Source organism: Lates calcarifer, linkage group LG10, assembly GCF_001640805.2.
Source record: "Lates calcarifer isolate ASB-BC8 linkage group LG10, TLL_Latcal_v3, whole genome shotgun sequence".
Classification (NCBI taxonomy): Eukaryota; Metazoa; Chordata; class Actinopteri; family Centropomidae; genus Lates; species Lates calcarifer.
Window position 1 is genome coordinate 2,668,926 of NC_066842.1, and position 12,729 is coordinate 2,681,654.

At 42.3% G+C, this 12,729-nt stretch overlaps 1 protein-coding gene and 1 long non-coding RNA gene across 2 annotated transcripts; one reads left to right on the forward strand and one right to left on the reverse strand.

Annotated features, from left to right (window-relative positions):
• Positions 1 to 329: 329 nt before the first annotated feature.
• LOC108893754 (uncharacterized) lies at positions 330 to 4,762 on the reverse strand. The gene is made up of 3 exons (XR_001962717.2): positions 4,576 to 4,762; positions 3,932 to 3,987; positions 330 to 571 (listed from the first exon to the last, which is right to left on the reverse strand). It is a non-coding gene; the product is annotated as an uncharacterized LOC108893754 (long non-coding RNA).
• Positions 4,763 to 6,269: 1,507 nt separating this feature from the next.
• LOC108893743 (zona pellucida sperm-binding protein 3) lies at positions 6,270 to 11,372 on the forward strand. Its single transcript, XM_018692055.1, has 9 exons — positions 6,270 to 6,452; positions 7,003 to 7,310; positions 7,537 to 7,655; positions 7,739 to 7,842; positions 7,965 to 8,142; positions 8,219 to 8,336; positions 8,414 to 8,496; positions 8,644 to 8,735; positions 11,248 to 11,372. Exons 1-9 carry the CDS (start codon positions 6,320 to 6,322, stop codon positions 11,310 to 11,312), a joined length of 1,200 nt encoding a protein of 399 aa, XP_018547571.1. The 5' UTR covers positions 6,270 to 6,319; the 3' UTR covers positions 11,313 to 11,372.
• The last annotated feature ends 1,357 nt before the right edge of the window (positions 11,373 to 12,729 follow it).

Sequence of the window (12,729 nt, forward strand, 5' to 3'; positions counted from 1 at the left end):
AGATCTGAGTACATGTACATTGTGGATGTTTTAAGAAACCTTTATACGGAAGACCTAAAGTCCACCAGCTCATAGCCAAGAGCTTCATCTCTTAAACTCTAGACATCGTCTTTTAAAACCAAACTTCGCATGTTCTTGAGGAGGTTAGAAAACGTGGCTTCAGACTTTGCTCCCCTGAGTTGTCGAGCTCTGAGCCAGAGACAATCAATTTTTAAGTGGAAACTCAGATCCAATAAATCATGGTGTGGATGAACCTCAAGTGTTCCTTGTGACAGAATTTTTTCAACAGGTGATGCTGTGCTGCAATCACAAGCCAAGGCCTTGAAGAAAACTTTCTGGAGGTGTTTTATTGTGGGTGGACAGTGTGGCGTCTCCAGGCAGCTCAGATGTCACCATGCATAGACCCCTGATGGAAATGTCAACATCGGGTCTTGGCCGCTCCAACCTTCAATCTCTGTTCGGACGCCACGCCGCTGTCACCACCTCACTTCGGCTGTCCATCACACACCTGGCAGGAATATTATTGTTCTGACGCAGGTGGAGAGTGTTTGTTCCGGTGACAGATGAGCCGCTACCGATCAGAAAACACCACAGGAAAAAAATGAAATAAAAAATTCAACTGTGGACAAATGAAAAATTGGTGAGTCTGTCTGCTGTCAGACACTTTACAACATCTGAGAGGAAGGTGCAGAAACACAACATGAACCACCACCATCATCATCATCATCATCAGATCAGCCGACATTAAACCTGACTTTTCACCCCAGAAACAGAGCGGAGTGTAAACAGGTGCCTCAGTCTGAAATCAAACTGTTTCTGATTAGTTTTGGGACCGAGGAGACGCAGTGGTTGAGGACGGCTCAAGCTCTTTAATAAGCAGCAGATTTCTAATAAATTAGTGCTAATAGCTCACTATTTATATCAGACTAATGTGGTATAATGAGCTACGCCCTCAATTACAGCATGTTTCATTATATAATTGAATGTTCATCCTCGTTTCATTTCATTCAGAGACACAGAGTAAGTAGAGCTCAGTCTGCAGGATGAAAAATGATTAAAGTTTAAAGAATCGCCTGAAGAAATCCAAGTTTCACCGAGAAAGAGAGAGAGAAGTCTCACTCTGCTCTTAAAACTGTAAGACAAACATGGATCCATGTTTGCAGTTAAGTGGAGGTAGTTTCCTCCACAAATTGCAAACCAGAAACAGCTTGATTAACCATTTTATGGTTCTGTTTAGACTCTGTCAGCGCTTGGTTAAGGTTATAGAAAGATACCAGTCTGATTTAATACAGAAAAACTTCAGACACACTCTATTTATTGACATTTAACCACAACCAATATCTTTCCGGAATCTTGTCTAAAGATAACCATAAAAGGGTTTTAAAGTGTCTGCCATTTTCTTGGTCTCCCTGCTCTCTAAATGCTCAAGATTTACATAGTCCATTCATCTGCTAATGTATGTTGTGTTTAATGACTGCGTTGTCTGACGTCAGGACATATTTATATCTTCCTGATGTGGTTCGGACATAAGATGCAGTTCTTATTATGCTATGTGCCTCGTGATTATCATCTCACGTGTACTTTAAGTTATTCCTTAGCCTACTTAAGTTCTATACTCTCTCTGTTCCTTTGTCAGTCTCTGAGCAGATTGTATTTGACCAAGCGCTGCTAATAAAGTGCCTTCATTGAGAACCAATCAACCCCTGAACATCCTTGATAGATCTTTTTAACAAGTCTTCTGCTGTAAGTGGATATTGTGCTGCAAGATCAGATATTTAAGTGGGAAATAAAAACAAAGTGAAACCCTTGACGGTCCAAAGTGAGGTGGTGAATCTGGTCTTTGATTAGCCTGAAGGGTCACATGATGCTCCACTGCTTCATGACCTCCACTGTCTACCCATGGTCGTCCGAATCAAATTCAACTCACTAATGTTGCCTGTCTGAGTCTGCACCATCTACCTGAACTCAATTATCAAGGCTTATGCTCCTTCTCAGCCACTATGTTCCTATAACAAAGAACAGTGTGCGACAAAAAAGCAGTGAATTTTTTTTTTGAAAGGCAGTCTATTTTTCTGATCTCGGTAGTTAGTTTCCTGCCTCCTCAAATCCACCGGTCGCATCTCCAACAGGACCTCAACTACTGTATATTCAGTATCTCACATTTCCATGTTCTATATTCATGTTGCACTGTTTGTGAAAAGGCCTTAAGTTGCTTTGGATAAAAGCATCTGCCAATCTCACAAATACATCAGAGATCACAGACGTTCCCATATGAACGAATGGACGATCTACACGAGGCGTGAGCTCGTCTTACAGCCATAAAGTCAGTTTACACCCTCCAGTACATCGTGATACAGCACAGTAACTGTTGACAAACTTAAAATGATTCAGCAGTAAACAGCAGAAAGATGCACTGTGGGGTTTATTCTGTCAGCAACATTTCCACTGTCAGACTTTAATCTGCACTAAACCAACAACAGAGAAACACTCTTCATACTTGATCTCACTGACCGGCCCAAAAACCCTCACCCACAATCCCTCTGCAGCTTCTCCGAGCAGGCCAGACTGAGATCAGCAGCTCCGTCAGATCTTCTTCCAGCTGACCTCAAAGATGCCAAGAAGATCAGACAGAGAACGAAGACCCTGGGTCTGAGTCCAGGAACCTCCGAAATCTGGATTCACACAGTCTGAACTCTGAAATCCAGCAAGAACAAACTCAGGAAGACTGATGAAAGTCTTCCAGCTGTCAATCTCCACTGTGATGTGATTATCACCCTTATTATCAGCTGGTAACGCTCCATGAGCTGCAGGTGAACAGGACCGTGTCGCCAACACGTATATGAATATAGATGGAGGTTTATAGGAATTAATGCAGGAAGCTATTTACATAAGAGATTTAACAGAGTGTGGAGAGGCTGATGAAGCCTGGCAGACAACACTCAGGGAAGGAAAAACAAACAAAGTCTCTATGAATCCTGAAATTCGTATGCGAAAAGTGCTATTTAAATACATTTACTATTGTTGCTGTTGGTCTTTTTATAAGTTTAAGTTTTCATTGTTATTATCATTCTTTGTCCCTTTGCCTGTGAGCAAACTGTCGCCGCAGCGTCTCGTCGCCTAAAAACTCTCTCTCATCAAGGTCGTCCCAAAAACTCGCTGCCATCATCATCATTAGCAAACTGCTTCGTTTTCGAGAAACCCAAAAAAAAAAAAAAAAACAGCCACGTCTGCGTAAAAATAACACGACATTAAACTTAAACGACTGAACGTTTTACACACACACACACACACACACACACACCTCTTTCCTCTGGCTGTTAGCAGTTAATAAATAAAGGAAATGAGCAGAGAGAGCTCATTAATATCAGTGAAGGTGAGCAGCTAACAGCCCCAGGAGGCTGCTGCTGTTTGTACAGGAAACGAATGGAGAGGGATGACCACAGCTAACGCTAATGCTAACACACATGTGCACACACACTCCTTTATTTCTATATATCCACAATAACATAACCTATATATGTTTACATGTATGAATCAACAATATATTATAGATTACTGGGTGCTTCCACCTCCTTGATTTCCTCGCCATATCTTCTTCTCTTCCCTCCCACGACCTCCATCATCAGGAAACCATTGTGTGTCTGTGTGTGTGTGTGTGTGTGTGTGTATGTGTGTGTGTGTTAGTGTGACCTTGGCTGGACTAATTATTTATATGGAGGACACAGGGGTAGAGCACGTTTTTCTGCCTCTAATGATTCATAAACAATTTTAACAGGATGAACTCCGTCAGCACCTTAATTAGTCTGTGACCCCCCCACCACACACACACACACACACACACACACACACACACACACACACACAGTTGTTACATGGCCGTATATTGTAGTGCAAGATCACAGAGGACGTTTACATCCGACACAGAACTTACCGTCATGTGATGCCACCTGTTGTCTTCTGATTGGTGTGGGTCCACTCTTGTGGTCGCTGCAGGGAAGACAGTGAGATGTAATTGAAAGCTCTGGATAAAACTGGTAAGTGTACCTTTAGTAGTTCACTGGACAACGATTTGATGTTTGCTGATTTCACAAAGTCTGCTACGTCGAGTTGATTTTACTCTGTAGCACTTTGAGATTTGTTTTTAATGAAAAGTACATTAGAAATAATTAATTATTATTATTATTATTATTACAATACAATTCAATTGAGGAGCCAGTGATCCCATCTGTTGATTTAACACAATCATTTTCATTCATATCAAATCAGAACTAAAATAGCATCTGACATTTTTATTCCTGTGGTCAACCAGACATTTAAATGAAAAACAGTCTTCTTTCTCAGCCACACCACAGAAAAATGTGCTGTTAACCACCCAGCTAAAGTTGAATGGATAAAATAAAATCAGCACACATATAAAACGCTGGGGGCGTGTCCGCTGAAGGTGCTGAAACCACGCCCACTCTAAGGCTGCAGCACAGTGACTGTTGGCAACCTGCTAGCATCCCGTTAGCACCCTGCTAGCGGCGGATTATCGGTGAATTCCCGTCGTCTCTGATGGAAGTTTGTAAAACTAACCTGAGTGATGGTGTTCCTCAGCTCTCCATCAGTCTGGCTCCTCACTAAATTAATCCACCTCCTCTTGATGCCTTTGAAAATTTAAATGAGGCGACGACCGAATTGTCGACCGAGAGGAGCGCTGATGCTAACGCAGCTCTGCCATTTGTAACGGTTAACGTGTTAGGGGCGGGGTTATGATGTGTGGTGGCTCCAGTGCGTCAGCGATCCACCGTTTTTAACTATTTTTAAACATAAGTAATATTTAGAGACAAAACTCTGAATTTGCTTTACACAGATTTTAATAAAAATAGACAATTTCACTATAAAGAGCCACATTCTGATAAATATTCTATAAAAGAAAACAAAAAAAAAAACATTAAATTCCTATAGGTATACATTAAAGCAGGATATTGTGTAAACCGGACTCCTAGTTATAGTTTCAAACTAAATATTTTAGAACTTAGTAATAATAACCAAAGTAGTACAGTCTTCCTGTATCGTAGCTACACCCTACACCTTCAAACGTAGGCAACATTGTTCCTCAACAAATCCCTATTTGCATTTTGTTTGGAGGTGTGCACGCTCAGGTGGAGAAAGGTGTGCCAGGCGGATTTCAAAATAAAGGTGCATCTTGCAAATTATTATAGTGTGACAGACTGACCCCACAGAGAGGTCTCAGATAGAACACCCTCTGGGTCTCAGGGTGCTGATCCACACTGAGCCGAGCTGATCCAGGATAAGTCTGGATGTAACGTCAGTGCTTCAGCTTTGATCTACCTCCCCCTCCCTGTCTGAGAGCGTTTAAATTTAGACCACATTGTTTGTGTTGTGTTGGAAACAGTAGATTTCTTTCTGCATTCGCAAAGTAATCATTGTTTAACTTTGTTAAAATCTCAGTGGTTTCAGTAGCTAATAGGGGAATATTGTTCCTATGGATGGAGATTTTTCTGAGTATGGAAAGTAAACTGCAACTCAGACTGCTTCAAGCCATGCTAGTGGCAAAAAAACCCTCCTGAACCTCCTGAGTCTGGATGTACAGACTCTTCGACACCTGTAACAACACCTCCTAGAGTTATTTTGAGTGGAAATTCAAAATATAAAATAAATATTCTGTCAAAAATCTAAATATGACGGCCTCCTGTCGATGAGGACGAACAGTGAAAAGCTAACTTGCGTCAAACCTGCTGGGGGAGTTTGATTTAGTTTTGTGTTTCTGTTGTCGTGTGGTACTGAAACACTGTGACATATATCACTTCCAGACTCCATTGACAAAAACAGGAATTTTACCTCACAGAACACAGGAGCTGCTGGAATACCGCTGCCTGGATCTGTTGTCTGTTTGTGTTATTGTGTGGTACTTTTACTTAAGAAACAGACCTGAATACTTCACTATACACCAGAAAAAGTCACACACTAACACAAACAAACTAATATTTAGACGCAGTGGTATTCCAGCAGTTCCTGCATTCTGTGGGGTAAAATCCCTGTTTTTGTCAATGGAGTCTGGTATTGATATATAGTGATGTTTCTGGTCAAACAGAAAGGATCTTACTCTTAAGTGACAGATTTGGGTGTAAACTAAAGTTGTATGTGTGTGAATGAAGCTCAGGTGAGTCTCAGTAGGTTGGAGCAGGTGAACGAGGCCCAGCTGGAGAACCATCAGGTCAATCAGACGGCGGGGGCGGAGCCAAACGTCAGCTCTACAAAACCACCTGCTGCACAGGTGAGCGTGTTTCAAACAGAGGAAACACACAGTGAACATATGAACATGTTTTCGAACATCAGAGTATTTTTCTGCCTGGTCTGTGGAGCTGTAGCAGCAGCTCAGGAGTTAAACTGGAACATTCAGGCTGGAGACCAGAGACCAGATCAACCCAGAGTCCAGGAACCAGCAGGTAGACCTGATCCACATCGCAGGGATCAATATGACTATGATCATATTCTGTCTGCAGTGTCGTATTAATGGGGTCGATTTTACATTTAATAATGACTATCTGAGTTTAAGCTTTAGATTGAATGTCTAGAAAACTTGATCATTTTAATTATTTTTTCCATCCAAAATTCATGATTCAAAACAAGTTCCACTGTTAAATTCTTAACCTTCTGTCCTGATTTGTCATTTGTAGAATAAAAAATATTTTAAAGTGGCTGCAAAAATGGAATCAAACAGGATAATAAACAGATCAGAGGAAAGAATATCTCAGCTAAAATATAAAAACAAAACTCATTTACTCAAGTAAAGTACAAGTACATCAAACCTGAGTATTTCCATCTACTGCTACTAAATATATCCTATGTAAAGATAAATGTGTTAAATGTATTTGTTGGTAATGTTTGTTGATCATAAAGTTCCAAGGTCCGAGCTCCACTTTGATATTTATTCATCTCTCATGATGATCCACAAAATAGTTCACAATGATGGATATTATCCCCCCTCCTTCTCAGCCGTCCAACAGGAAAAACAGTCTTTCCATGAACCGTTAGCTTGGAAGTTTCCGGAGCCGCCGGCTGTGGAGAAACCTCCACTCCCTCCAGATTTTGAGCTGAAGACTCCGACGCCGGCCAACAGCATCAGCGCCGTCTGCGGGGAGAACTCTGTCCGGGTGGAGGCCAAGAAAGACCTGCTGGGGATCGGTAAACCTGTCCAGGCTGAAGACGTCACTCTGGGAGGATGTCCTGTCACCAGGGAGGATCCTGACAATCAGGTCCTGGTGTTTGAGTCAGAGCTGCACGGATGTGGCAGCCAACTGCTGGTGAGGGTTTATTAGATGTTCTACAACACCTGGTCAGCATGAGTTAGCCAGGTTAAGCTCATGTTGGTCAGTGGAAACAGTAAAAACTAGGACTGAATAAGGCTGAAAAAGCTGCAGAGTTGGAGGGGATTTGCTGTGGGTCCATTACTACAAAGACACTTCTCCTGTAGTCCTTTGATTCAGTGTCTCCTCTGATACTTAAGATGTCCAATAAACTGTGTTTCAGATGTCCGAGGACTCCCTCGTCTACGTTTTCACACTGATCTACTCCCCGACTCCTCTGGGTGGCAGTCCCATCATCCGAACCAGAGAAGTCTCTGTCAACATCCAATGTCACTACCAAAGGTCAGACTTTATACAACCCAACTGTTTGCCGTTCTCTATTAGAAAACATTAAGGTACTTTTAGATTTGAATGTGTTTTTTTAGGAACCATGAAGTGAGCAGTGGTGTGTTGAAGCCAACCTGGAATCCGTTCAGCGTCACCAAAGCTTCAGAGGAGAGTCTTTACTTCTCCCTCAGACTCATGACTGGTGGGTGTTTGTTCTAATTTCATAAAATATCTTTGAAATCAAAAGTTTAATATCCCAAACCTCTTATCATCCTGACCAGTCTTGACTTTTTCTCTTTTTCTTGTTTTTATTCTGTCTCTCAGACAACTGGCAGTTTGCTCGTCCGTCTGCCGAGTTCCTGCTGGGAGATATGATGAAGTTTGAAGCTTCGGTCAAACAGTTTCATCATGTCCCTCTTAGGGTGACGGTGGACGGCTGCGTGGCCACCGTGGTCCCAAACATCGACACCGTCCCTCGATACGTCTTTCTGGAAAACAACGGGTCAGTTCACTGCACCGGTGACAGTTGTTTTAAGTTTTATTTTCAAACTCCTGATGGACCTTTGTGTTGTGTTCAGGTGTCTGTTTGACAGTCAGCTGACAGACTCCAGCTCTCGGTTCCTGCCTCGGTCTCAGGATGACAGGCTGCAGTTTGAGCTGGAGGCGTTCAGGTTCCAGCAGGACGACAGCGGCGTGGTCAGACTCAAAACCAACACAAAATTCAGACTATTTAAAATCAAAATTTAAATAAAACCCGATTTGTGTCTCTTCAGATCTATATCACCTGCAGTCTGAGAGCCACAGCAGCTGCTGCTGCCGTTGACGCCACCAACAAGGCCTGTTCATTCTCAAACGGGTGAGACTACATTTCCCATCAGCCTCAGTGGGATTAAATGATTTAGAGCAAAGGCTTTATCAAGTTGAATTTAAATATTTTAGCATTTATTTATTTGTTTTTAGATTTTCCATCTGGCAGAATCATAAACATGTTTTGTATGTGTAGACGGTGGATGGAGGCCAGTGGCAGCCATGATGCCTGTTCCTGCTGTGATAGAAACTGTAAGACAGGAGGACAGAGTCACCTGACTGGAACAGGTAAGGGGGGTGGGTGCACTCAAAAACTCGACCAATTTGTATGGGTTGTGTGCTGAATTCATGTCACATACGCTGACCTGAATCGACTTTCTGTGTGCTGCTGTTTGGACTATCAATCTATAATAAATCTTTCCGTTTATGTGAGAGGCTCAGATTACATCATTGGCCATCCCTGTGTTCATAGATATATTTAAAAAAAACAATATAAACACCTGCAGAGACTCACTTACTGAGGCTACTGAGGAAAAGGTTGATTTTTCTTCAAACCAACACCGAATATCTCCTATAACAAGTATTGTGTGTGTCAAAGCCTGATATGATATGCTTGTGTTGCACAGAGCTCCATTGTTACAAAAACTATTAATAACACGTCAGATAGTCACACTGTTGTTCAGGGTACACAATAAAGTTAAAGTAAAGAAACATCAGAGATAAGAAAGTGAAGGAAATTTAACATTTATTGTAAGACGAGACTCATAATCACAACAAAAACACCAAAGGTACTAAACATGACAAACATTCAGGGGTTGATGGATGGGGAGGACACACAAACAACAACAAAAACAACAATAATAACAAACTAAGGAAAGGGTTAGGGGAATAAAGGAAAAAAAGAGTCTTTAAGTCGCATGAAATGACTTGAAGAAACTATCAGAGAGGAAGTGAAACAGACTGTTCTCAGCTCACCTCTTCCCTCTGGTCTTGACCTGAGGAGAAACGATCCTTCTGTTCCAGCTGGAAATCATCCTTTTTCTCAGTTGCTTGATTTTCTTCTGCAGAGCCTCCACCACCTCGACGGCCTCCAGTTCATAGGTCTCCGCCTGGAACCTCAGCTCCATTTCTCTGTCAAGCATCTGAGTGAGCTCTGTGATGTCTCGAACCAGAGCGTCGTGCTTCTTCTCCTGTTTCAGTTTGTCAGTGAATGCCTGGCTTTCAGCAGACAGCTTCTCCGTCACCACTCGGACTTCCTCCAGTGTTCGGAAAAGTGCCTCGCTTTGTTTGATGGCCTCCTGTCTGCTCCTCTCTGCCTCCGCCCTCAGGGTCCTCTCTGTCTGGAGCTCGCGGCGGAGTCTTTTACAGAAGGAGTTCTCAATCCAGAAGTCTGTGGCACTGTCGGCCTCTGCACAGGTCCTCAGGTCTTTCTCTTTTTGGAGCATCTGCTGCAGCTCCAGGATCTCACAATGAAGCTGATCCTGTATCATTTCCTCCTCATTTCGCTCCTCAGAGACCTTCTGCAGATTTTCTACTTCTCTGAAGAGAGCGTCTGCGATCTCCACAGCCTCCTGTTTCTCGATCTCAGTCTGGACCCTCAAGAGTTTCTCTCTCTGGAGTTCTTTGCTGAGATCGTCCAGCTGCTGTCTGGCTGTGGTGAGCTCGGTGGAGAGCATCAGCTTCTCCGCTGCATGCTGCCTTTTCACTTCTTTGAGTTGCTGAAGAAGTTCGTCCACTGTTGGAGAGCAGGCCCCCTTCTCTCTGAGCTCACAGTTTACAGTTTCAGCTCTCTGAAGCTCATTCTTCAGCTCCTCTATCTGTAGCAGCATGGCCTCCTGGTCCTTCCTCTGAGCTGCAATCACACCTCTGTAGTACAGCTCCTTGTAATCCAGATCAGACTCCATGTTGCTGGTGGTCTGCTGGTAGATGTTAGAGGGCTCTTTGTGTCTCTATTGTTCTCTTGAAGGGACGAGAGTGTTTGTGTGAAATGACAAATGGCTCCTCTCTGCCTAAGTTCTGCTGTGGAACTCAGTGGTGGTCTTCTTTGACACCCGTGGTTCTAGAATGTTACAACATTCTACAGTGACATCAGACGGAATGCTGGAATTCTGGATGTTCTAAGATCAGTTTTATGATGCTGGATGAGATTTAAAGATGTCAGTTCAGAAACATACACTGAGTACAAATCTTGTGATACTTCACATATTTCTTGTCATCAAATCCAAAGGCAACACTGAATGTCTCCTAGTACTAGTACTGTATATCAGATATAACAAATGGCCCACCCCAGTAGAAGTTCATGCAGAGCTTATTGATTGACCCAGTCACTGGTCTGTCCTGGCTACTGTAAATCTGCTCATGACCCAAAACGCGACAAAATAAATCATGTTACATTTTTATTTAAGCAACATGGCCAGCAGTCCAAACAAGCAGTGAGACCTCCATAGACTGACTGGCATCAGGTGATGTTGCTACTTTCTAAACACTTGCGTGTCTTATAGCACAAGGGAATGATTTTAATGACGTTTTACTGTAAGTGTTTAAATATGGTACACCTGTAACTGGTAAATTCTGTTTAAAAAAAAAAAAAAAAAAAAAAAAGTTATTTACTTACACTTGCCCTGACATTATTTCATATAATCATGAGGGAGACTCATAGCTCTATAAACATAAGGTTAGACAGACATCAAAGTAACTTGGTGTGGTTATGTAGTTTTATCCTTTTTAATCGCTGCAAATCAACAGGTCCCTGTAATATTTTAACCTTTTAAGGAGCTGGTGTCATGTTTCTGTGTTTCAGATGCTCAGTGGGAACAGGAAGCAGTTGTTGGACCAATCACAGTGAGGGAGAGACCTCTGAGCTGAAAAACACACAAACAAATAAGTTAAATGCAATGAAATTAAAGCTGTTATGTTGTGATGAGACGCTGGTGCATGTGGTTCGTTCTTCTTGTTGGGTGAAATCAGAGGAAACTAAAACAACTTTATGGAAGGTACAATGAGTTTCCATGATGTTAACAATGCTGTAGCTCAGTGTGTGCGTTCTCTATGATCAGTTTGGTTCGACTTGAAGTTTCATGTAAATTGTGCATGAAGAATGTATCAAAGCAAAAACACTGAACATTTTACAAACACATAAATTTCCTATTTACATTAGTAGGTAGTAAACGTAATCTGGTCACAGTTATTTTCTTCCTGTGGGTAAATTTAACCCGTTAATGTGTTGGTGCCATATTGACCCAACACTGTGGAGTTTATCTCCCATCAGTGCAGGGACAGCTGCTCTGTACCTCCACCGTCGTCTGTTTCCGTTAATAACACCTGAGTGGACACAGCTGGAGAGGCCATGTCACCATGCATCATAGGCTGTTTTCTATATATAACCCTGACCTCCACCCTCCTCCTCCTCTTCGCCATCGAGCCGCGGCCTGAGAGTCAGAGGCAGCGGCATCCATCACGGGCTGGAGAGGAGCTTCCTGTCAGACTCATCCGTCTCTGCTCTCGGTCTCTCGGGGGAGGACGACCTCCAACTGAGAGGTCACAGGGTCAAACTCAACAACAAAGTCTCCAAAATAAAAGTCTTTTCGATCAGAACAAATACTTGATTAACTATGACTCCCTGGGGCTTTAGTTTCCAGGTTGGCTGAGAAACTCTGTAGGTTCCTAAAGACCCTTACAGACATTAACACATACACTCTGCTAACGTTTTTCCACAAAAAAAAAAAGCTATATCACCCAGTTAAAAAAAAATTTAATTTCAAAAAGGCTCCAGAAAAGATGCCTGCTACCTCACTTCAGTGTCTTTGCTCTGGAGTTTCCACATCACATCTGTTTAAGGCTTAATAGCTGTTATTATTGACTGACTGCGAGTCTCTGTTCTCTGATTTCCTGTCATCAAACACCCCGCCACAATAAAACAGCAGAGTCCTCATCACCTCCACCTCATCCTCTGCTTTCAATCAGCCTCAGCTCCTCTGTTTAGAAACCTGAACAGCATCAGGAATTCAAAAAGGAGAGCCAAACCCAGGCTGAATGTCGAGAGTTTTATTTTGTCAGTGAAGACAGGAAATTACATTTCTGCCAACACAGAGACACAGAGAGTCTCAGCCTCCCGAGAGTCTGAGGTTAAATTAATTTCTTTTAGAGAGAATCCACTTTTAATTATCTGTCTCCAACACCACACTAATCATCATCAACAAGTTTAAAAATATTCATCTGATTTTATTCTGAGCCTGGATTCTCAAGCATCATGTAAACTTTCATACAGTTGGATGTAATTAAA